This window comes from Cricetulus griseus, chromosome 8 (assembly GCF_003668045.3).
Source record: "Cricetulus griseus strain 17A/GY chromosome 8, alternate assembly CriGri-PICRH-1.0, whole genome shotgun sequence".
In the NCBI taxonomy this organism is placed as follows: Eukaryota; Metazoa; Chordata; class Mammalia; order Rodentia; family Cricetidae; genus Cricetulus; species Cricetulus griseus.
The window spans coordinates 92018308-92044857 of NC_048601.1; the positions used below are offsets into that span (position 1 = coordinate 92018308).

General features: G+C 42.8%; 1 protein-coding gene across 2 annotated transcripts; it reads right to left on the minus strand.

The window, feature by feature from the left end:
• Nucleotides 1–2471: 2471 nt before the first annotated feature.
• Nucleotides 2472–25983, minus strand: Ccdc126 (coiled-coil domain containing 126). 2 transcript variants are annotated; one of them, XM_027429584.2, is made up of 3 exons: nucleotides 25809–25983; nucleotides 10455–10843; nucleotides 2472–4311 (listed from the first exon to the last, which is right to left on the minus strand). In XM_027429584.2, the coding sequence occupies exons 2-3, from the start codon at nucleotides 10702–10704 to the stop codon at nucleotides 4127–4129; spliced, it is 435 nt and encodes a 144-aa protein (XP_027285385.1). In that variant the 5' UTR covers nucleotides 10705–10843; nucleotides 25809–25983; the 3' UTR covers nucleotides 2472–4126. The 2 variants fall into 2 exon arrangements, with proteins under 2 accessions (XP_027285385.1, XP_027285386.1); XM_027429585.2 differs by having other exon boundaries at nucleotides 10467–10843; nucleotides 25809–25978.
• Nucleotides 25984–26550: the final 567 nt, after the last annotated feature.

Here is a 26550-nt window from a genome sequence, read left to right on the forward strand (position 1 = left end):
TGCCTAGCATTCTATAGTCCTTGGCACTACAGAACACGTGTAGAATAGTTGAGTGACCTGATGTTTAAAGATGTTACCAGATGCCTGATAAAAGCCACAGTGCTGTGGATGTCCATGTCATAGCAGTGAACCACATGAAGTCCTCACTTCTAAAATGTTTCATAAAAAATGAGAAAGTTAATACACTATTTTTTTTTTCAGTTTTTAGAGACAAGGTTTCTCTGTGTAGCTTTGGAGCCTATCCTGGCACTCACTCTGTAGACCAGGCTGGCCTCGAACTCACAGAGATCCGCCTGCCTCTGCCTCTCGAGTGCTGGGATTAAAGGCGTGCGCCACCATGCCTGTTTTATGTCATGCTGGGAACTGAACCCAGGACTTCCATCTTTTCATGATGAACTATGATGTGGAAAAGTTAGGCAAATAAACCCTTTCCTCCCCAAGCTGCTTTGGGCATGGCGTTTCACCACAGCAAAAGTAACCGTAACTAGGACACCCAGTGCTGAGATTATAGGCATGTGCCACCATGCCTGTTTTATGTCATGCTGGGAACTGAACCCAGGACTTCCTGCATATTAGGCAAGTACTCTACCAATTGAGCTACATCCCTAGCCCAAGTTAGGGCTTTAAAAGTGACATAATAATGCTACATTTTAAGTGTAGTGCTGGAGATAAAACTTGGAAATAAAAGACTCACCCACCATGCACAAAGGCTACGGACTTGATGCCCAGCATTAGGGGGGGGAAATCTAGACTTTTTTTTTTTTTTGCAGATTTTTTTTATTTGAATTAGAAACAAGATTGTTTTACATGACAATCCCAGTTCCCTCTCCCTCCCCTCCTCCCCTACCCCCCCAACTAAAACCCTACCTATCACATATCCTTTCTGCTCCCCCTGGATGGTGAGGCCTTCCATAGGGTGTCATCAGAGTCTATCATATCCTTTGGGATAGGGCCTAGGCCCACCCCCATGTGTCTTGGCTCAGGGAGTATTCCTCTATGTGGAATGGGCTCCCAAAGTCCACACCTATGCTAGGGATAAGTACTGAACTGCTACAGGAGGTCCCATAGATTTCTGAAGTTTCCTCACTGAAACCCATGTTCCTGGGGTCTGGATCAGTCCCATGCTGGTATCTCAGCTATCAGTCTGGTAGACTTTAAGTGTGTCTTAATAAGGGTTCCTAAAAACACCATGTTCAAAAAGCAAATTGGGGAAGAAAGGGTTCATTTGGCTTACACCTTCATATCATTGTTCATCACCAAAGGAAGTCAGGACAGAAATTATAACAGGGCAGGAACCCGGAGGCAGGAGCTGATGCAGAGGCTATGGAGGGGAGCTGCTTACTGGCTTGTTCCCCGTAACTTGCTCAGCCTTTCTTATAGAACCCGGGTCTACCAGTCCAGGGGTGGCACCATCCACCATGGGCTGGGCCCTCCCCATCAATCACTAATTTAAAAAATGCCCTATAGCTGGATCTTATGGAGACATTTTCTTAACTGAGGTTCCCTCCTTTCAGATGACTCTAGCTTATGTCAAGTTGACGTAAGACTAGCCAGGACAAAGTAGAAATGGAAATCAACAGAGAATACAGACATGGAAGACTGACTGATGATCCTAGGCTATGGCCTTGAGCATACAAGGTAAATTCTACCACTGAGCTATATTGCCAGCCTAGAGATTCCAATTATATACTAAAGTGTCAACATTAGTTATCCCCGTTAGAAAAGTTTTAGGTTTTCTTCTCATTTTGCATATGAATATACATATGTGTGGGGATAGACATATATATACATATATTTTTTTTTCATCACCTAACCAATGTTCTTGAGAATCATTCATGCCAGGTGATGGTGGTGCACACCTTTAATCCCAGCACCTGTGAAGCAGAGGCAGGCTTATCTCTTCAAGTTCTAGACCAAGTTCTAGGAGAGGCTCCAAAGCTACAGAGAAACCCTGTCTCAAAAAACAAAACCAAAAAACAATCATTCACTCATAGCTGGGCTTACAGGCATGCACCATCACACTGGTTTATGGAGATGGGAATGGAACCAGGACTCCAAGCGTACTAGGTAGTCACACTACTAACTAGTCACATCTCCAGCCCCTTGGGTTTTCTTGTTGTTTTGTAATTTTTTGTAAAAGTTATTTGGAGTTGATATAACACCCACACTTAATGTTAAGATTATCTTTAGTCATTAATATTAAGGGCTGTGAATGAAACTCAGTGTAGAGAATGACTTTGCATGTGCAAAGCTCTAGATTCCATCCCCAGCACTTGAAGAAAAAGACCAAATCATTTACCATTTATCAAATACATGGCTGCTATTTAAAACACATGGAACATCTATGTGAGTTCAAGGCCAGCCTGGTCTACAGAGCGAGTTCCAAGACAGGCTCCAAAGCAATACAGAGAAACCCTGTCTCAAAAAACCAAAATAAACAAAACAAAACAAAAAACACACACATGGAACAATTATAAATACAAACAATATATTTTATTTCATCCCTGAAAACAATGACAAAACCAGAAATGTTCACAACTCCTCTGAGACTTAACAAGTGCTTCAGACTTCACCTAGCAATGAAACAAAATTTCTTCACATAAAGTACAGGGAAGACATTTCAGAAAGCTATCTTTCATGAAACAATATATTCTTATACTTATTTTAACAAAATATTTAATCACTGTTACTGTTTGTGGTGGCATGTTATAATAATGAACAATATCGAAAACTAAGTTCAATTTAGTCTAAATCTAGAGGCTAGCTCCACATCAGCAGCCATTATATAGAATAAATACTACGAAATATAGAATACTATATAGCAATTGGATTTGCTACAAAATATATTTAAATAAAGACGTGTTTTGATCTATACTGGAATCAACCAAGTTAAGATTTCTTGTGCTGTATATAGTAGCTGTTTCCCTAAAAAGATAATCATCCTCATAATTTATATTTTAATGTTCTTAATTTTGTAAAGTGGTCATTTATGTAAAATGAGTAGCTAATTGGAGATCTCCTAACACCAGATACTCTTACATAACACCAACTAACATTAACATTTTCCAAGCAGTTTTGTGCAGCACAAATACATTTATTATATACATCTGGCTAATGCCCTCAAGTCCCTTCCTTCCTCCACCATCATAACCAAAGCAACATTTACCAAAACATGGAAATAATGATAGCAGAAACAGTCAATGAGCTAAATATTTTCCTTTTCCTTTTTTTTAGATAGCGTCTGCTCTGTTGCCCAGGCTGGCAGTGAACTTGCAGGCCTTGGCCTCCTGAGTATCCATGTCTACAAGCTTATGACACTGGAATTTACTTTCAAATCAACAATCATGATTGTGAAAAATCACGCATTTTATTTTTCATCTCATCATAAAAATATGTATTATTATGCAGAATATATGTAAGAAATTTTTAAGCAGGAGATTAGAGACTACTCTCCTTTCTATTAAGTAGTCCCCAATGGTCAGGCTATGGACAGTGGCTGCTACCCATTTCAAAAGTATACTCTTACAAATGCTAGTTTTAAAAATATACAATTAACCTTCAGTTATTTTGAAGGATAGTGCAAATGAAAACATTCTTTGGGTCTATTTCAAAACATGATTTTCAGCATGACACTTCCTTTTCCTGCTCATATTCTGAGTAACAAAATATAGTACTGAAACTAAGCATGTTTTCTACTCACAGGGATATCATGAGGGCAGATGACAGAATGACTCAGTAACATTATTGTCCACTTACCTGAAAACCATGTTATACACTTAAATAAATATTTTATAGAAAGGACCCAATGTCTTTCTAGTGTTTTTGTTTTCTCTTGATCTCGAATACTAAACATGTCTACAAAGATGGCCTCCCGGCTTACCACATCCAATGTCTTACAAACTCCCATTCAGCATACAGAACAGCACTGAAGAGCTTTGTGTGAAAGCAAACTAATAACGCCTGCAAGTTTATATACAGAATTAGCATCCTATGAATCCAGCGAGCTCCTTGGCAATGTGGAGGGCTTCTATGGTCAAGTATGACTCTGTCCTAGGCAGCAGTTTAAGAGGTGTCCTGCGATGGATGGATTCCACAGTGGTGTAGCCCTGCAAGGTGGCCTTCACTGCTATCTGACACTGCCCGATGCACTCGTCCTTTTGTTGGTGGTTACCGGCACCAAGTTCCCACTGGTGCCATTGGTCGTATTGGTTGCTGAACCATTCACAACAATATAGTCGACCTTGTTCTCCAGTTTCACCAAGCGTTGCAAAATGTCATCTAAGAGGACTGCAATCGTTCTCTTCAGATCCGCTAAGGGGAAAAATGAAAATACATCATATTAAATAGCAGTAGAGCACTTATTATTTGTGTCTTTGCAGCTTAAGGGAGAGAGGTAAACAATTATCAGGACATCTGAGAGGAAATATGCTAGCGAGAATGCACTCAGACCCAGACAGGGAAAGCTGGATCACTTTCATCACTAGCTCCACACCCAAAGCAAGAGAGTTACAACACAACAGGAACTCGCCCTTCTGAGAGCAGTGCATCATCATCAGCCCTCTGTAAGGTGGGCTCTCACCAGCTATGTTAGCATCTCTTGACATGCTATGCTGTTTCTTGAGCAGTGTATACACAAGGCTTGGACCAGCAGGTAAAGTATTGGTAGAGGCAGGTAAAGAGAGCTATGTAAGCAATCCAACCAAACACAAGCAAGACACCTGGACCATTCAGACTGGAGCAGGAGTGGGAAGCCAAGGCACAGGGTGACCTTCTCTGAGGACTGCTATGCTCTAAGTTATTCTAGAGTTTGAAACTACTTTCAGGCTTGGCCTGGGTGACTCCAGGTTACCAAGCAGCCCTTGACTCCATATTGAGGACAAATGCAGAGGCTTCTGATTTTGCATCTTGTTTGTGTGCAGACAATACCACAGAACAACACTAACCATGAGGCATTAACTGTCAACTTCTCAATATGAGCAAAGAAGTGCACACCAGACCCAAAAGGATGCAACACCCTCACCTGGATGCCATAAAAAGAGAGATACCAGGGGGCTGGAGAGATTGCTGCTCTTCCAGAGGACCAGGGTTCAATTCCCAGCACCCACATGGCAGCGCACAACTGTCTGTAACTCCAGTTCCAGAAGATCCAACACCCTCACACATGCAGGCAAAACACTAATCACCACTCATAAAATTTAAAAATTATAGCCGGGCGGTGGTGGCGCATGCCTTTAATCCCAGCACTCAGGAGGCAGAGGCAGGAGGATCTCTGTGAGTTTGAGACCACCCTGGTCTACAAGCGCTAGTTCCAGGACAGCCTCCAAAGCCACAGAGAAACTCTGTCTCAAAAAAAAAAAAAAAATTAAAAAATATGTAAAAAAAGACAGCTAACACTGAGATGATGCACGCAGGGCACCACACACACACAGACACACACACACACACACACACACACACACACACACACACACAGACACACACAGACACACACACACACACACACATACACACACAGAGACACACACTCACACACACACACACACACACATACATACACACGGTGATACACACAAACACATATCTGAGAGTTATTAGCAATTAAATTGAAATAAAATATCTCATGTCCTCACTGTGAGGACAACTAGAACCATCTGGAAAACTGCAGTCAATGAAACCAATAAAGCTTGTAAATTTACTGTCATTGCATTAATTCTGACCTTGTGGTAAGACAAACTGGATGCACACACAGGAGACCTAGCCAGGGCAACAGGCATGCCACCTAGTTCTAACTTTAATTTCTTCCGGAAAAATGACAGTTACTCTAGTTCTTAACCTCTGTGACAGGTTAAGGGGCTTAATTAGACTGTTCCTAGCTAGAAAAAAAAAAAAATGGATTGTTCTTTTTGGAAATAGTCCCTTCAGGTTTTTCACTGGCATTTCACAGATATTAGGTAGTCAATAGTGGCAACTGATATTGTTATTTTTTATCGATCCTGGACCAAAAAGGAAAGCATCTAACACCAGCTGACAAAGCTGCTTGCAGCTGTGCTACTACCAGAAAAGGTATGAGATAAAAGGGAAAAAAAAGGAGTAAGCTGGACTCCATAAAAACTAAAACCTTTGCAACACCAAAAGATGAAGAGTCAGCAAGACATCTCAACAGGTGAAGGCAGTTGCTACCCAACAATGCAAACCTAACAAACTGAGTGTGATCCTTGGAATATACACAAAGGTGGAAACAGTGAAATGACTCCAGAGAGCTGCTCTCTGACCTCACACATGTGCCTGCTGTAGCATATACCATCCCCCCCTTCAAAAAATTAAATAAATAAAATAAAAAGTAAAAAGGAAAGCAAGAGGACAATCCTACAGAACGGGAGACCATTGTTGCAAATCATATATCTTGTGGTGATACATTGTTTATCATCTAATAAAGCCACTAGACATCAGTTTGAAAGATGAGCCACATTAGTTAGCTGTAGAAACCAGCCCGTGGTGGCCACTGGGGGAGGGAGGGGCATCTCTCTGAGTTCAAGGCCACCCTGGCCTACACAAGAGTGAAGAGTAATAGAGCTCACACCTTTGATCCCAGCACTAGGGAGGTGGAGACAGGAGTGATATGACTGGGCAGAGAAAGGAATACAAGGAGGAGACAGGAACTGAGAGCTTTTGCCTCTGAGGATCCTGGAGACAGGACTGCCATTTCAGCTGGGTAGAGTTAAGATCTACTGGCTTGGCTGCTTTGCTTCTCTGATCTTCAGCTTGAAGCTTGAACCCCAATATCAGTCTCTGGGTCATTTAATTTTTCGTAATCCTCAAATTCAAGAACAAAAAGACAATCCAAATTAAAAACAGGCAAAGATTCTTGCTTCTAATCAGAGTGTGGGGATGGGGAGATAATTGTGCCAAGCAAAGAGAAAATCAGGTTTCTCCAATCCACATGCCACTGGGTCTACCAACCATAATCTAGGGCAGGCCCCATACCCAGGAGTAGTATAGAGCAACAGAAAACAAATTCAATGGTATTTTCGTAGACCCTTTGTTTTATTTTGCTTTGTTTGGCCTTTTTCTTTCTTTGTTTCTTTCTTTCTTTCTTTCTTTCTTTCTTTCTTTCTTTCTTTCTTTCTTTTTTGTCTTAATTTTGATGGTCATTTGGTCATTTTTGTGGGGTTTTTTGTTTTGTTTTGTTTTTTGGAGGGGTTATTGCTTTTGTTTGCTTTTCTTTTCTTTTTTTTTTTTTGAAATCAAGAAAATGAAATGGCATGAAGTTGGTAGGGAGGGAAATAGAGGAAGACCTGGGAAATTCTTAATAAAAAGATGGAAAAAATAGTTGGGCCAAGGAGCCACGTCCAGATGCAGCCCGCCTGCTGCAGCTCTACCAGGCCCGCCCCTGGGACATGCTGATAGCAGCATTACACGGTAGAGGCCAAGGCTACCAGGAACATGCATCAGAGGAGGGCAGAGTTTGTTTGCAACCCATCAAGCAGGCAACGGTCCAGATGCCTGTGCAAACTCCACACGAGCCGTTCATAAGAGTGGGCAGTGAGGCTGGGCAGTGGTGGCACACGCCTCTAGTCCCAGCACTCGGGAGGCAGATGCAGGTGGATCTCTGTGAGTTTGAGACCAGCCTGGTCTACAGAGTGAGCGCCAGGACAGGCTCCAAATCCAAAGAGAAACCCTGTCTCAAAAAACAAAACAAACAAACAAACAACAAACAAAAAGTGGGGAGTGGGTGAGTGTGAGAGACTGACCCAGAAGGACCTTAACATAGGCCTGTTACTGCTCCACCAAGGAGCTCCCTTTAAGACACTGAGATGGCAAATACATACAAAGTATATATATTTTTAAAATGAGCAAAGGAAGGGCTAGGGAGATGGCTCAATGGTTACGGGCACTGGCTACTGTTGCAGAGAATCCAGGTTCATTTCCCACATGATGGCTCACAGTCATGACTGGATGAGGACCTGACACTCTCTGTGGGCACTGGCATGCAGGTGACACACAGATATACATGCAGGTAAAACACTCAAGCTCATCTAAAAAAGTAAATCTGAAAAAAAAAAAAAATGAGCAGAGGACTTGAACAGACACTTCTCCAAAAAAGATACTGGAATGACCAACAAGCACAGGAGGAAATGCCCAACACCACTGCCCATTAGGGAAATTCACAATGAACCACAAGTCTCCAGCTGGCACCTGCAGGACAGCCATTACCAAGGCAGGAGGGTATCTGCAAAGATGGAGGAGGACCGAAAACTTCATACATCCCCAGCGGGAATATAAAATGGTGTAACTGCTACAGAAAAAGAGTTTGGCAATTTTTCAAAATAGGTAAATATAACTCAAGAATTTCACTCCTAGGAATAACACACTGGAAATTTAAAGGAATCAAAGAAAGATTAAATACCAATGTTGACTGCAGCCTTACCCACAAGAGACAAAAAACGTGGAAACAAATCAAATACCTATCAGAGGATGAATGGACAAACAGATGTGTTACATACACACAGCAGAACATTATCCGGCCATAAAAAGGAATGATGGCCTGATTCGGGGTACAACATAAAAATATTGTTACCTTGGAAATATTATGCCAAGGGAAATAAGCCATACACAACAAGTAAAATACCATGATTCTACTTTCATGAGATTATCTAAAATAGGCAAGTTCACACAGACAGAAAACAAGCTAGAGGTTACCAAGGGATGAGCAAAAATCAAAATTTACTAGTATTCAGGTCCCTTCAAGGATACCTAAAAAGGTACTGCTCGACAGTTTCTAGATGGGAGTCATGTGAGTTTTGGGAAGAGTGTGAGACCTAGGCAATGTGGGACTGGCATGACAAATGTTGCTCAAACTTCCCTGTGTTGAGTGACTGCTGTCCCACTGTGGTGGTTTCTCCTGGGGAAGGTGACAGAAGCCTTAGGAGGCGCAGCCTGGGAGAGGAGGTCCATCACTGGAGGTGGACCCACACCTCCCCCTTTCCTGGAGGTTGATGAGATTGTGATGGCCAATTTCCAGCCCCTTTTGGAAAGCCTTCCTTGCCTGTTGCCATGCCTTCCTAGCAGTTATGGACTCCATCCCTCTGGAAATGTAAGTAAGCCAAAATAAACACTTTCTCCCCAAAGTCACTTTTTGTCAGGGTATTCTCCTACAGCAACAGAAAGTAACCAATACATACATCTCTGTGAACGTAATTAGCACCAAGGAATGATATGTACTTAAAATAAATGTGATAGTTTGAATATAATTGGCCTTATAACGTCATAGGGAATGGGATGTGTGGCCTGGTGGAGTGGGCATGGCCTTGTAGGAGGAAGTGTGTCACTGTGGCTGGGCTTTGAGGTTTCCTATGCTAAGGACACCGCCCAGTGTATCAGTCAACTTCCTGTTGCCTGCAAGATGTAGGACTCTCAGCTACTCCTCCAGCCGCTTCTGCCTTCATGCTACCATCTCCCCGCCATGATGATAATGGACTGAACTTCTGAAACTGTAAGTGAGCTGCAATTAATAAGTGTTGCCATGGGGGCTGGAGGCAGAGGCAGGCTGATCTCTGTGAGTTCGAGGCCAGCCTGGTCTCCAGAGCGAGTGCCAGGATAGGCTCCAAAGCTACACAGAGAAACCCTGTCTCGGGAAAAAAAAAAAAAGAACAAGCTGGGCTGTGGTAGTGCACACCTTTAATCCCAGCAGAGGCAGAGACAGGAGGATCTCGGAGGATCTCTGTGAACTGAGGCCAGCGGTCAACAGAGCCAGTCCAGGACAGCAGGGCTACACAGAGAAACCCTGGCTCAGTGGAGGAAAAAAAGAAAACAAACTTAAAACAAGCCAGTTGTGGTGCTGCACACCTTTAATCCCAGCAATCAAGAAACAGAGGCAGGTGGATCTCTGAGTCAAGGACAGCTTGGTCTACAGAGTGAGTTCCAGGACAGCCATGTAGAAAGATCTTGTCGCAAAAACAAAACAAAACAAAACAAAACAACAACAGGAACATAAGATTTAACATGGAGATTTGCAATAAGCAATGCTGGGACTATAGGAAATCCTGTTTCTTGGAACTTAATTGATATTGTCCATTTGCCGTTTTATATTGAGAAATCAAAAAGAAAAATCAAGGAAATGCATATACATATATATAAAAAACAATTGCACTGTATTAAATACTCATTCTAAAATGTACATAATATACCTTATATGTACATATTTTAAAGAGATGGATACGTAGTGAAATGTCACAATTTCTATAACGTCCTTAAACTATAATAGATGTGAACTATTAATAACAAATCTATGTGAGGACTATATGAGTACTGTCTTCCTACTTTACATTTGAAAATATACATGTGTAGTTTCTAAGAAATCAGTTTATAGAAAGCACACATGGATGCTGAGCTCATTCCTGGGACTATCTAGATGAACCCATGAATGGGCTGGAAAGGAGAAGACGAAGACGTGCCTCGGTTCTTACCGTAGCCGGCCATGGATGCCCCACTGTCTACATCCACCATGCTCTTGCTCTCCTCTGCCAGGGCTTTCACGTATCTCTTGCTTAAATCTAGGATTTGCTCCCGTAACTTGACGCTGCTCTGGTGTCTTGGCTGTTGAAAAGTATAGTGAAGTAACATCAGCCCCCAGATGAGTCCGAACACCAGCAACAGGAAACTCAGTTTCTGGGACATATTTTTTCTTGAGATTGTAAAGCTCATTTCTGATGAAGTAAACAGACTTGATTGAGAAGCAACAACTGGAAAGGAGACACCAGATAATCAAGGCTTTTGAGAAGGAAGAAGAGCTCTCTAGTGCTGTGTGTCCATATTCAGCATGGTGGCCTCCGCTTTGACATAACTGTAAACAAAGAAAAAAGGGGTCACTGTCACCTATATTGGTATTAGGATAAATAGTGAAAGTTCTAGAGTTCTGGTTTGTTACCATGCCATCTTCCCTGAGAACTTTCTCTGTCATATAACAAGCTTCCTGATCACCTGTCAGTTCCATTTGCAAACATTTTTTTCAAAATTAAACTAGAAATAAATATAAATTTGTTGGCGAATATCTGAAAATTATGCCACCTTAGTCATAAAATTTTGAATGACTTCTCATCTGTCTCACAGTAAAGCCATTGATAGATAAGTTTTACAGATAATAGATTTCCAAGATCTGTCTGTTCAAACACACCCACCAATGCAAACACAAAGGTAATTCCTAAAGTAAGCAAAAACAGGAATGTCAAAATAAAAGTTAGAAATGATGAAAAAGCAAATACAGAAAATCAAAATGCCAGCCGGGCGTTGGTGGCGCACGCCTTTAATCCCAGAACTTGGGAGGCAGAGGCAGGCAGATCTCTGTGAGTTCGAGGCCAGCCTGGTCTACAGAGCGAGTGCCAGGATAGGCTCCAAAGCTACAGAGATGTAGCTGTCTCAAAAAAAAGAAAGAAAAAAAGAAAGAAAGAAAGAAAGAAAGAAAGAAAGAAAGAAAGAAAGAAAGAAAATAAAAATGAAAATGCCTATCTAACAAAAATTTCTATAATTAAATAGGTACCAACATTCGACATGTCACTAGAAGGTGTCACTAATGAGAATGCATTAACCCTACAAAGCATCCAACACAACATGGAAAGCAATCAAGGGAAAGGTTATCAAAACCAATCATGGAAGTTGGAAAGACCTAAAATTTAAAAATAATATTTTTAGACCACCAAAATATGCAGGGAAGAAAGGTCTGGTTCCATCACCCAAAAGGGAAAATGTAATTGAAGTAAAAATCTATGGTGCATTTCCCATGACTGCTTCATAGCTTACTAAAAACAATCTTTTGGGATGCTTTAATTTCTGCAATGAGAACAAATGAACTCAATTTTACTCCATTTACTAAGGAATGACAAAACTAAATATAACCTACTTTGAGAACATGACTAAAGGTGAACACAGTACAATAATGTACAGTACCCAGCAGTATGCAGAGGCACACATCTGCAAATCCCAGCACACCGGAGGGACACGGATCGTGGCAAGCCCAGGATAACCTAGGCTGCACGTATGGGAGTGTCAAGTCAGTCTCAGCCACACAGCAGGACAAACACCCAGTCCACAGAACAATAAATAGCTTTCATTCTGCACACTGAGTTAGGTATGAGGGATGCTCTATAGTTCTACCCTAGAAATTTGCTTTCTAGCGTAGATGCTTTCCATTTTTTGTTTTACTTGAGACAAGCTCTCATTATGTGGCCCTGGATGGCCTGGGACTCACTATGTCCTTCAGGCTGTCCTCAAATTCACACAGATCCCTCTGCCTCGCATATCAGTGTAAACGGGCTCTTGTGTGTCTTCAAATACAAGCTACAGATTATACTATGTGTCTTAGCACCCCATGACAAAGAACACTTGGACTCTCCTGAATTGGTCAGTTAGTTCAAAAGTGGGCAAGACTGCAACTCCAGAAACGTGAGAGAACTGAGAACACAGACAGCTAGGTGAAGATTTAAATGACAGCTGAGAAAGAGAACGGAACAGCAGGAGAGGGAAAGCACATCCAATGTATTCTAACATGACACATACATGCTGAAACATGGGAAAGGAGGCCTTTGTTTGCCATAAGTCAACTGGAAGGGCAGAAAGGCTGTGTGTATGGCGAAAACACTGCAATTTATAACGTAACAGTCCTGACCATGAGCAATGTGTTTAAAACAGCACGAGGCATGCACAGTGCAGCATGGCATGCTGTGTGTTCACAACCAAGGCTACATGTGCAACCTGGACCAACACTGCCACAAACACCTTGGGTTCACTGCACATTTGGTTTTAAATTCACTTCTGGCTGTTGCACATTTGGAAATCTTTTACTGTTGCTCAATTTTAAAAATTCAATAAATTACTCAATCCCAGACGAAATAATTGTTCAGTGTAAGACACTGGACTCTGACCGATAAGATCTGACTATACCATCAGTCAGAAAAAGAGATCTTCATAAAGGCAAGAACATCCCAACATGGACCTAGAGAGTATATCTGCTCAATACTGATATGGGGGGAATCCAGGTCTCCTCTTGGGATTTTTTTTTTTCACTGTGCAGCACTGGCTGTCCTGAAACTAGCTCTGTAGACCAGACTGGCCTTGAATTCACAAAGATCTGCCTGCCTCTGCCTCCTCGGTGTTGGGATTAAAGGCACCACCACTGCCCAGCAGAGTTCTTAATCTTATTAATAAAAAGATTTTAAGAATAGACACAAAGCACAGCCCAAGGAAATTTTTACTACTGTTAAACAGGAAAACCCCAGGGCAGGCAAACAGTAAATCTCAAAAGATTGGAAGTGAGACACGTAACTGACAAGCAGCAACATGGTTGGGCGGGGAGCTTAAAGAAAACGCAAGCACAAAATATCGGGGAAATGAAAGGCACTAAGAAAAGCATGCTTAGAAAAAAGAGAACTAAAAAGAGAAGTGATACTTGACTAACAGCCAGCAGGCTCATCTTCAGGCAGCAGTGGCCTGGTAAGCTCTAGGGGTGGGACCAGGAAGGAAGGACTAATTATCACACCTATCTCTTTAGCGTGGCTTACTGGGGCAGTTCTTAGATCAAGGGCTTGGCCATGCCCAACTGGAAGGTTAGGTCTCCATGCAGGCCAGATTCCCTTTCCTTGACCATGAGTTTCTTCTACTCTTAACAACACTCACTCAGCCTTCCACAAAATAAAATGCCTACTTACAAAACGCCCACCTCTGCAGGAAGTCAGGGTCTTGGACAGACATAAACATAACAAGGAATATATGTTTTGAAATTTGGCAGTGTCTGCTACATGATTTCTCATGGTAATGAGACATTTATTATGAAAGGGTTTTGCCAATGTGGTATATACACACAATAGAGGTTTTATTCAGCCACAATGAAAAACAAACTTACAGGAAAATAGACAGAACTGGAAATCATCTATAAACGGAACAGGCTAGTCTCACAAAGTGCCATGTTTTCTCTCACAGATGTCAGTTAACTTTAAAAGAAGGAAATGAAAGGAGGAACAATTTGGAGTATAAAAGAAAAAGAAGACAAAGAAGGTAACAGACGGGGTGAATATTATAAAAGAATGTTCTATGCGTGTATGAAAATATCAACGAAACCCATTGCTTTGTACAGCTAATAAGAGAAATGTAAAATAAAAAGAAAAGGGTTGTCTTGAATATCAAAGGTTTGAGGGGCTGGGAGCACCTGATCCCACTCTACAGTGGGGCACTCTGAAAGGACATCAAAGAATAAAGTAGGCATGGATGACAGACGGAAAAAAGAACACTCTAGAACTTTCCCAAGTTAAAAAGATGTCCAGGAGCCAGCGTATGTCTGACAAAGGGCTGAAAAGTTCCAAAGTTCAAGAGGATTCCCTGAAGCACCTAAGAATTAGTGTGAGAATCACACAAGCAATTCCAAGCAACACAGGCAGAAGTTACTGAGGTTTTTAAAGGTTCACAGCTGCCTTTGGTCTTTCTCAGGTAATGTTTTACATTAAATGACCTGGCCAGATTTTTTATAACCCCAGTACCAAATCACACCCTATATCAAATAAATTAGAGTGGGGAGCCTCATCTTTGTTTTTGTTTTGCTTTTTAATGATGTGTAGTGAGCCTTGTGCATGGCGGACAAATGTTTTCCCTACTACTGAGCTATGCTCTTAGCCAGCATCAGTATTTAAAATTGCCACTGCTTTGAAACAAAGGTCATAATTTGCACCTCAGGCTGGCCTCTGTCATTTTACTTCAGCCTTTACAAGTGCTGGATTACAGATGTGTGCTGCCTATCATGCCTGCTGCTACCAATATTTTTAAAAAGAACACTAGTTAGTCCTCAATGTACAGCAAAGACAGAGAAGAACACTGCCCAAAATGTCAGACCTTTTCACAAAGTGGAGCAGCACCAACAGCTGCAGGAAAGGTGTGTATATTCCAAGTTAAAATCAGTTCATTTGCTGTGACATCAGAACCCTGCTGCTTGGACCTGGGTATGGGAGGTAGAAAACCAGTGACCTTTACTGGAACACAGGTTGTTAAGGCAGGGCTGGCCAAGTCCCCATTTCTTACTAGGCAAGCGTGAAGGAGAAAAGCCAACTCCACTGAATGAACCAATCCATGTCAACATGAACACATGACCCTGATCTCTGGGATTTACATCTATGTTTTCAATAGGAAGGTGACAGACAAGGAATTTGAACTTTCAGCAACTAATGGTAATTTACTTAAATACTTTTAGTGATTGGAGAAGAAATAATTGTTAGCTTTAATTAGGAAAAAGAGAGGACTCAGTGTGTTTTTCTGTATAATGTTCAAGCTTCAAATGACAGCAAAGCCTCCACTTTAAACACCCCATTTTCTTTGTGTTTCAAATACTGCCCTGGAACTTGGAAAACCATGTTACAGCACTCAGAAACCTGACATGCCAACAACATCACTAAGCGGTTCTGGGTCACCACCATTATAATAGCCTTTCCCTGACCCAAATGGACAGCAATCTAAAAATTATATTTTTTCTAGTGCTGGCGACTGAACCCAGGACCTTTCCACTGTGATACAGCCCCCGATCCTAAAACACTCTTCAATCTTATTACACTTTCTAAAGTCTACTAATGACTTTAGAAAGTAAAACACAACTATATCCCCAAGTAATACCCAGAATTTTTAAGGTAAAATGTGATTATCGTCACCATTTCCATCATTATCATTTTGATCTAGGATAGCTGCTTAAACATTCCTAGGGGAAAATTTCCACCTGCAGAAAATAAAAAAAGGAAACCATCTTTCCAGCATGTGGTAAATTGAATGAGATTGGCCCCATAGATTCATATATCTGAATAACTGGCCTCTAGCTGGTGGAACTGTTTGGAAAGAGTTAGGAGGCGTGGCTTTGGAGGGGGGAGGGGGCAGGGTTTGAGCTTTCAAAACAACTCACAGCATTCCCGGTGTGCTCTTCCTGCCCCTCTCTTGTGGATCAAGATGTGAGCTCTCAGCTGTACTTGCCACTAGCCATGTCTTTGTTCCACCACCATGAACCCTAACCCTCTGAAACCCCAAGTCTGATTAAATACTTTTTATTATAAGTTGCCTTGGGGGGCTGGAGAGAAGGCTCAGCAGTTAACAGCACTGACTGTTCTTCCAGAGGACCTGAGTTCAATTCCCAGCAACCACATGGTGGCTCACAACCATCTGTAATGTGATCTGGTGCCCTCTCCTGGCATTCAAGTGTACATGCCAGAGGAATACTGTATACATAATAAATAGATTAAAAAAAAACTTGTGTTGCCACAGCATCTAAAAAGTATCTGAGACAAGACACAAGGTAAAAGAAGAGAGGAGGTGATGAAGAGGAGAGATGATGGGTCTGGGTTTCTTTCTGGGCTCTTCTGCAACCCCACTTCAATCCATTACCCTCTAAGAAGTCAAAATACCTTTTAAAAACAAAGCTTGAGAGGGCTGAGCGATGTCTCAGAGGTTAGGAGCACTGTAGAATCATGAGGCCAAAGCTCAGATCCTAGCATCCACGTAACAGGCCAGGCATCCAGTGCACTCCTGCATCCTCAGGTGGCTCCAAGGGGCTAGAAACTGGAGGATAGACAGGGCTTGCCGGCTTCTAACCAAACTGAGAAAAATTCAAGCCCACATTGCTTTTCTATAGCCGGGATGAAATACCATCGCTGAGGTAACTTGTAGGAGTTTATTGGGCTTATGATTCCACAGGTTTAAGAGTCCACTGTGGCAGGAGAGTGTGGCAGCGAGCAGCAGGAAGCTTAAAGGCTAACAGCTTCAACCTCGTCACTCAGAAGAGAAAGCAAATTAGCAATGGTGTGAGTCTTTAACCTCCCAAGTGACACACTGCTTCCAACAAGGTCACACCTCCCAAGGCTCTCCACAGTACCACAGTGTTCAATGCCCAAGGCTATGGGAGACATCTCATTCAAGCCACCCACTGCACGTCTTCCAAAAGGAAGAAGATAAAATATCTGGGGTTGTTTCCTCGTTTGAATGTGGGGGGTGTTTTTGGGGTGGGGTGCTGTTTGTGGAGTTTTTTGTATGTTTGTCTTTTTAAGACAGGGTCTCATTTGGAACCTTAAACACAGAGATTCACCTGCCTCTGCTTCCTGAATGCTAGAACTAGGTGTGTACCACCACACCTGGCTATCTGTTTGGGTGTTCTTGCTTTTGTTTTTTGAGACAGAATCTTGCTTAGCCTAACAGGCCTGGAACGTACTATGTAGCCTGGACTTACCTCAAACTCACACCAATTCTCCTTGGCCTCGTGAATGTTGAGATTACAGGCATGAGCCACCACATATGGTAAAGTATGTGTTCAAATGCTACCTCCACTAATGGATTTCCAAAGCTCATTTCCTCCATTCTAGTCCACGCTGGTCCTCTAATTCCCACAACACATCACTCTGTACCAAGTAATCCTAGTATTGTCCAGTCATGCCTTTCTCCATGATTCCACCCACACCCCTAACTCACCTTGGACTCTGTCACATGTTCTACAGAGCGTAACAACAATCAGCAGTCACCGAGAAGCCTCATTGCTTTAAACATGTCCCTGGATCTCAGTCTGCATTCTCCCAAGCAGTAGAAAGGCAGAAAATGAAATTTGGAGGTAAAATTAAAGTATCTTCAATTACCTCTCAGTGAATTAGACGAACCAAGGAGAAATCCCCTTATACTTTTGATTAAAAAAAAAAAAAAAAAAAAAAAAGGCAGAGACACAAAGTGTCTTTCCCACAATGACACAACAGTTAGTGGCAGAAGCTTTTGGCTCAGAATATGGGCCCAGGTTCTCTAGGCTACACTACTCCCTCACTTCCACTGTGAAGACTATAGGACCAAACCTGACATGACCAATACCATACATGTCAGGGCCCATAGAAGTGGCTCTGTTCTATACTGTCTTAAGGTCAGAGAGTTCAAACCTATCCTTGCTCTTTCAAGGTTAAAGGCCTAAGACCTAAAGATCTAAGGTGAAGGATGTTTGGCCTAAGGTGTGGTCGCTGGATGTCTTGCCTAGGTAACAGGAGGTTTGATCTAAGGTAATGGTTACTAGATGTTTTACCTCAAGGCCAAATAAATGGTAGGATGTTTAGCAAAGGGTATAGTTACTGGATGCTTTGAGAATTCAGGAAGTAATTCCGTCTGTTCCTTGCGTCATTGGTATCATTGGTAAGGAAGTCCTTTTGCATGAGGACCCAAGTTCAAATCCCCACTATCTGTGTAAAAAAAGCCAGGCATGGCTTTGCAAGTGACCCCAGCATGGGGTGGGGGTGACAGCCCAATCCTGAGAACTTGCTAGCTACCCAGCATAACCATAAACAACAAGCATCCAGTTGAGTGAGTCTATCCCAAGAGAACAAGGCAGACAGCTATATAGGTAGAAATCTGATACACCCGCTTCCACACACACACACAGAGTAGAAAAACACACGAAGTAAAGCAAAGACATAATCTTCAAGAAGTAGATTCCCTTCACCAAGATCAGCAAACATATCAATGTATTTCTAGAAAAAAAAGTGGAAGAAAATGCCTTATTATATGCAGTTTCATTTAATGTATGAATGTAGCTTATTCATTCATTTATTCACATTATCTATTAAAACACCTACTATGCCAGGTGGTGGTGATGCACACCTTTAGTTCCAGCACTCGGGAGGTGAGGCAGACAAATCTCTGTGAGTTCCAGACCAGTCTGGTCTACAAGAGCTAGTTCCAGGCCAGCCTCCAAAGCCACAGAGAAACCCTGTCTCAAAAAACCAAAAGAAAAGTAAAATACCTACTATGTGTAATGAATTAGCAATGTGAAAATAGGATTACTGTTTTCTTAATAATTATACCTTAGGACAGCAATTCTCAACCCGTGGGCAGTGACCCATTCGGGGGTCAAAGAACCCTTTCACAGGGGTTACCTAAGACCATTGAAAAATACAGATATCAGGCTGGAGAGATGGCTCAGAGGTTAAGAGCACTGACTGCTCTACCAGAGGTCCTGAGTTCGATTCCCAGCAACCACATGGTGGCTCACAACCATCTGTAAAAAGATCTGGTGCCCTCTTCTGGCCTGCAGGCACACATCCAGACAGAACACTGTATGTATAATAAATGAATAAATCTTAAAAAAAAAAAAAAGAAAAATACAGATATCCACGTCACGATTCATAACAGTAGCAAAATTACAGTTAAGAAGTAGTAGTGAAAATAATTTTATGGTTGGAGTCATCCCAAGAGGAACTGTATCTAAGGGAGGCAGCATTAGGAAGGCTGAGAACCACGGCCTTAGCAGAAGTGGGACAGCTAATGAGTAACTCAGAAACAAGCTAATTCCACATTATAAGGCAATACACTGAGTAAATGGAAGCAGCCTATGTCTACAAAAGTCTACATGAGATATGGGCTAAGGTGATCCCTCTGAGGAGGTAACAACTGATCTGCCAAAGCACAAAGCCTGATACCAATTTCCTGCTGACTAAAACCACTAACATTTCCTTCTGACCACAATTTTGGAGGCGGGAGGAAACTGCCTCTTCTTTTTTTTTTTTTTTTTGGTTTTTCGAGACAGGGTTTCTCTGTGTAGCTTTGTAGCCTCTTCTGGCACTCGCTCTGGAGACCAGGCTGGTCTCGAACTCACAGATATCCGCCTTGTCTCTGCCTCCCAAGTGCTGGGACTAAAGGCATGCGCCACCAATGCCCAGAAGCCTCTTCTTACTCTTAATACAAGCAAATAGCAGGGCTGGGAGATGGCTCAATGGCTAAGAGCACTTGCTGCTCTTTCAGAGGACAGTTCAGTACCCAGCATCCATGTTTGGGTGGCTCACTACCTATAATTCTAGCTCCAGAGAATCTGAAGCCCTCTTCTGGCCACCATGGACATGGGCAGGTGGACGGATGGACACACACACACACACACACACACACACACACACACACACACACACACAACGCAGAAGAGGGTTCACAAGGCTGGTCTGGAAAGCCAAAATGAGTGAGTTAAAAATGAAGACTACCCATATCCCACAAGTAAACACAGGAACAAAGGGAAAGCAGCTTGACAAAGCAATTCCTTCCTGCAAAAAGGATGCACTAAGACCCAAACCAAGCTAGCAAGCACATGTTTTTATTCTAACACTGGTGGTGACCGTGTCTTCTCCAGATCGGCTGAGGTCTGATCTCACAGTCATTCCCAATTGGCTAGTTATAAAAGTATCATGCAGAGAAAATGAAGGCAAGGAGAAGTCTGCCACCAAACATGGGGAAAACAAAAGAGTTGCATAAAAGTTTTACAAGGTGGTGGAGAGGCCTGGGAGATGTGCCGAACTTGGGCCCTCAGCAGCTGTCTACCTTTGATGGAAAAAGATGTTCTCCCCTCACAAACAGCAGGAAACCCCAGACACAGAAAGCCCTGATGACCCTTTCTTAGGAACTTGCCAGTCGATCTGGTAACATACAAGGTTGGTCATAATTGTAGGAACTCAGAGTTGGCTCAGGACACCCCAAGACAAAGTTCTCAGCACAAAGATTTATTTGCCCCAAAGGGGGACAGAGGACAGGGATTAGGGGCAAAGACAGAAGATAGACAAAGAGGGAGAAGGGGAAGGGAGTAAGGAAGAGAGGAAGGCAGAGGGACAAAGGACTGTCATTGGATAGAGAGGGGGCAGACATGGCCCATAGGCAAATGGCAGTTCATAAAGGTAAAATGGGAAACCACATGTTAGAATGAGGTGTTTAATTTTAATTGGGCATGTTAATTAGGTGAAGCAAAGAAGCCTTTTTGTTTTGGTTTTTGGGATTTTTTGTTTTTGTTTTTGTTTTTGTTTTTTTTGGTTTTTTGAGACAGAGTTTCTCTGTGTAGTTTTGTAGACCAGGCTGGCCTCGAACTCACAGAGATCGCCTGTCTCTGCCTCCCAAGTGTTGGGATTAAAGGCGTGCACCACCACCACCAGCTTGCAACAAGGGCTTTTGATTACTGGATTTCAGTATTTTGATAGGTGGACCTTGGCAGAAAGCTTTAGGGAGAGGAAGTGGCAAAAATAAAGAAACAGACCTCGGTATCTAGCTTTAAGAATGTAATCCAAGGGAATGGGGCAAAAGGGCAAGGCCTGCCAGAGCCAATGCTAGTGTCCCTCCAGTAACAATCGGACATGATGGTCTGTACGCACACAAAAATACTCTTACTCTGTGATTTCTTTTCTTTTTCTTTTTTTTTTTTTAAGATTTTATTTATTATGTATACAGTGTTCTGCCTGCATGTCTGCCTGCAGGCCAGAAGAGGGCACCAGATCTCATTATTGATGGTTGTGAGCCACCATGTGGGTGCTGGGAATTGAACTCAGGACCTCTGGAAGAACAGTCAGTGCTCTTAACCGCTGAGCCATATCTCCAGCCCCTACTTTGTGTTTTCTAATAGGAAGAGGGTAATAGAATGAAAACAGAACAAAGTATACTTAGCAATTCCCAAAAAGTTAACAGAAAACTATATTTTAAACACAATGTGTCCAATTCTAAAACATTACCTAAGGAGCACAAGAGTCAAACAGCAAATACTGGCAGAAGTTTTTCTAAATTTCTGTATTTGTTTTAGGCTTTAATATCCCCACCTTGATTTATAAAATCTTTACAGGAAGTAGGGTCTAGTGATACATGCTTATAGCTCCATGCTTAAGGCACAGAAACAGAAAGACTTGAGATCACAGCCAGCCAGGGCTACAAAGTGACAGCCTGTCTTTAAAAAAAAAAAAAAAAAAGAAGAAGCAGCAGTAGTTCTTAGCCTTCCCAATGCTGCAACCCTCCCTCGTGTTGTAGCAACCCCCCCATACTTCATTGCTGCAATTTTGCTGTTATGAATTATAACGCAAATATTTGATATACTAGTCAATTGCTCTTGGGGTCAAGGTCCACACATTGAAGACCACTGCTTTAAAGGAAAGCACTGTTCAAAGCTCTCATACTCCTCTTGCCAAACAGTATTCACCATGCAAAAAAGCCAAGGAGTTAAGCAACATTTCAGTGGTTTCTCCCTAGCTCCAAACCAAAAGATAAATACGTTAGGCCAGCATTATTACTAGAAAAAAAGAAAGATAACGAATCATGAAATATTTAAAGTAGAATTGTAAAGGAAAGAAAGGAGAGCACCAAGGGAACAAGGCCCACCCAACAACATCAGAGGAAGAGTGAAAACTTCAGACACCCAAACTATCAACTCAGGACACCACTGCTTTTCAAACACAGGGACCAAAGTGGATTATTTGTAACCGGCAATGTTTTGAAGAACAGAACAGAAATCAGAGAAAAATGAATACACTATAAATTTTCTCAGGAAATTTGTTTTTACATACAGACATGCATGCAGTTATAAATCTATGAAATCTAAAGATTTCTTGCTGTGTTGTAGTTTTAAAAGCTATTTTAAAAAAATCGAGCATTTTAAACTGCCTTTCATGAAGTATTTCCATGTATTTTTATGCAAACATGATAATAGCACCATTGAAAACATTAACAGATGGCTAATCCGACCTTAAAACCTCTCATTCAAAGCTCATTTTGCCTTGCTTCAGTGCTCTGTTCTGTGCTGTTATGAATATTATTTCACAGCAGCAGCAGCAGCAGCAGCCCTCACTTGTACTAGGGTGCTCTAAGAATCACTCCTGCCTGTCAGTCTCCAAATGACTTTACAGCCAGAGAGGTACATGTGGATTATAAAAAAGACATGGTATGCTCCCCAGCACTCAAAGGTGCACACAGCGCTCTCCAAGACAAGATACAGAACTAAGCCCTTAGACAGACAGACAGACAGACAGACAGACACACACACACACACACACACACACACACACACACACACCCCCCACCCACCCTGGACTAGGTCCTGGAATGGAATTTCTGGAAAAAAGGTCCATTCCTAAAATATTTTTCTTTACACAATACTGCCTGAAGCAAATATCTGGTGGGAAAACACACACACACACACACACACACACACACACACACACACAGGTGACAGCTATCTACTGTATAATTAGGTCTAAACTTGAAGAAGCCTTAGGCCTGGGGGTATGTAGCTACTGGGTCCAATCCACACTGCCAAGAAATAAAGATAAAAACATAAAGTGCACTGCCTTGAACAAAGTTACACTGAGTTCCTGCTAAGTTAACACACAGATATCTTATCATTTCTAGATGGCATTTTTGGGAAGGGAGAAGACAGAATCAATAAAAATTACAAAAATAGGCTGGGCGGTGGTGGCACATGCCTCTAATCCCAGCACTCAGGAGGCAGAGGCAGGCAGATATCTGTTGAGTTTGTGGCCAGCCTGGTCTACAGAGTAAGTTTGAGGAAAGCCAGGGCCACACAAAGAAACTCTGTCTCAAACAAACAAACAAAATACAAAAATAGATTTTTTAAAAAAGAATAAAATACCGTAAAGTACCCTTACATACATGCCTTTAATTCCAGCACTAGGGGGACAGAGACAAGTATATCTCTGAGTTGGAGACTAGTTTGATCTATACATCAAGTTCCAGCCCAGCCACAGATCTATGGTGAGACCTTGTCTCATAAATAAATAAATAGACCCAAAGAGGGGTGCAGGTAAAGTAAGGCCGATACAAAAACAGGAAACTCTACAGCAAAAAAACCACATCATCTCTGTGCTATAGTGAGTGTTTAATCTAAAATATCTTATGCAGCATAAGTCCCAGTCTGACCTGTTCCTGCCTTAGTCAAGCGTAGCTTGTATCCCATGGCCCTTTCCACAGCTAACTAGACTAGCATGGGGCACCCAGCCAGAGGCCAGAGAGAAAACAGCTGAAGAAGAGAAATCCAGGAAGAACAAAAAGGAAAATGGGTTAGGAAAGTGAGAATAAAAGTTATTCAGAAGAGCAGGTACCTAGGGCCACCAGCAAAAGCAAGGAGGATGAAACATTGCACAGAAAGAGCTGCTCAGTGGCAATTGATGGAGATTCCTGCAGCTTTGCGGCCCTTTCATGAGAATCCCTTTTTACCAGGGAGGATGGAGAGAACTATATAACCAGAGGGCAGGGAACAAGGACACAAATAAATGAGTAAAGGAGCTTACATCTTATTCTGCAACATTTAAATGGATGCTTCGAAATCCTTAGCATTGACAGTCTGAGATAGAAGAGTCCCAGGGACTGATCAATTCACTATTTTAGACACAAGGAAAGGAAAACTGCAGTGGCAGCAGAGCTAAGGTCATACAGACGGTGGCAGAGCAGGACAAGAACCAAGGTCTCCTTCTCTCTCTGTAGTCATTACTGTCTCCTCTACTATACTCAGTAACATCAGTAGAAACATTTTCTTCAAAATGAGTGCTTCTGCTACACATTGTAAGGCTAATCAGAAATGTTTACACGCATGTGCCTTCTTCCACAAATTCCATTCATTAACTATGTTACTCCTCTAACAATCATTAGAAGTCTTCCTTTCTCCTAAAGACATTACATAGTCAATTCATCAGGCCCACCAAGCTCCACTGCCCCACTACAACTGTACATCCAAAACAATATTCAATTATTTCACATACTTCACAAGAGTGTCTCCACTCAAAATAGTCCATACAGAGCAGACATCTTAAATGAAAAAAAAAAAAAAAAGGCAATCCAGTTAAAGATTTATAAAGATTTCCTTGGAAAGCAATCACCAGTGTCAATGGAATTGAGAAAGCTGTGCAGAACAGCGGACACTGCAGGACTGGCTTGGATGAGCTAGGGGCTCCCATCAGATTTACTGCACTCATTCAGTGTGTCTCAAGAACAAAAACTACATCTTGGAAACAGAAATCCTGAATGGGGTAAAGACTGTGAACCAGTGACAAATAGTTCAGAAAGTTGACCCAGGGGCATGCTGCAAAGGGCTTAGAGAGCGGCTGACAAAGCCTTTAATCTCCTTTTAAGGGTTTCCCACAGAACAAGGCTGGAGAGGTGGGGGAGGTGAGCTAGTCCTTGTACAGTATCTCCAGAGCTGATCCCCAGGAAAGCAGAGTCATCAATTTCCTTAGAACACTCTCAGCCATCTTAAAAGGGCGGAAATTAGGAAGCCAGCATATTTTAAGGCAGTGGCTCTTATCCTTCCTTAAGACGGTCCCTCATGTTGTAGTGACCCCCCAACCATAAAATTATTTTCTTTGCTACTTCATAACTGTAATGTTGCTACTGTTATGAATATGTAAATATTTCATATGCAACCTGGGCAACCCCTATGAAAGGGTCCTTGGACCCCCAGGTTGAGAACCGCTGTCTTAAGGAATTCTTTGCATGTAAGGTGAGTGAAACAAAGTCAACACACAACTTAGATTACCAATGATTGCACAAAAGAACGAACACACACACACACACACACACACACACACACACGAGTGCATGCCACTCCGTATCACATCAAATGAAGAGCTCATGGTGTAACAGTGTATTATTCATAAATCTAACAACTTAAAACTGTGTGTGATCTTCATCTGCTGGATGAAACAAATCGGGCTTGGAGCCTTCGATTAGCCTGATGGAAGCTGCACCGAGGGTTCGAATCCGGGCAGCCTGACCACTCAAACACCGCCTGCAGCAGACGGCAAATAAAGTTCCTCCCCCACCAGCCTCCCAGGAGAAGAGTTTGGCAGGTTTAAAGGGCATTTTATGATCCTTCTCCCGACGGGGAAACTGAGCTGCCGAGAGCCGAGCACGAGTGAGCCGGCGGCCGCACATCCCCATGGAGAGCCCGGCCCGGGAGTCTCGGCTGTCACGGCGGCGAAACCCGGGCCGCGAGGACACCGCCTCCCGCCTCCCCTGCGCGTTACCTGGCCCGCGGGCTTCCCGTCAATCACGCGGGCCGCCGCCGCGGGGCTCGGGAAGTGGAGCAGCGGCCACAGCTCGCCGCGGGTGTCAGCGGCACCGCAGCAGCCTCCGGGCCGGGATGCAGGCAGGACGGAGAGCGCTCGGCGCCCGGGTCCCCGGCTCCCCGTTTCCGCTGCTCCGCCTCCCGGCCGCCCTTCCCCCGCTCCGGGGGCAGGGTCCGCTGCGCGCGCGCCGCATTGTGGGGGATGTAGTCCGTGCTTGCGTAGAAGGGGCACGTGCTCTTCGCCCAGGGGCTCCGGCTGACGCCGTTGCTTGGCAACCAAGAGGCGCGGCGGCGGCAGCACTGCTAGAAAAGACTCAGCGTCCTGATTGTGAACTGAAGTCTCCGCGTCCTACTACCGACCTTCCACCAGAAAACCAACCCTCCAGATGCTCTGGGCTGACGCTGGACATCCTACTGTTGCAGACTAGAGATTAATAGAAATAAAGTATCCTTTTCTCGTGACTGAAGACCTGGCTCAGCAGTTCAGTTTGCTGAGGACCAGGATGCCAGAGTTTGATTCCCAGCTCCCACATCAAGAGGTTCATAACCTCCTGGAATCCAGTTCCAGGAGATCTCAGCCTCTTTCGGCCACTGAAGACCAGCACACACATAATACATATAGAGTACATAATATAAATACATAATACAAATAGAGTATTTTCATAAATACAAATAGAGTATTCTAAAGATAGTCTTTTCAC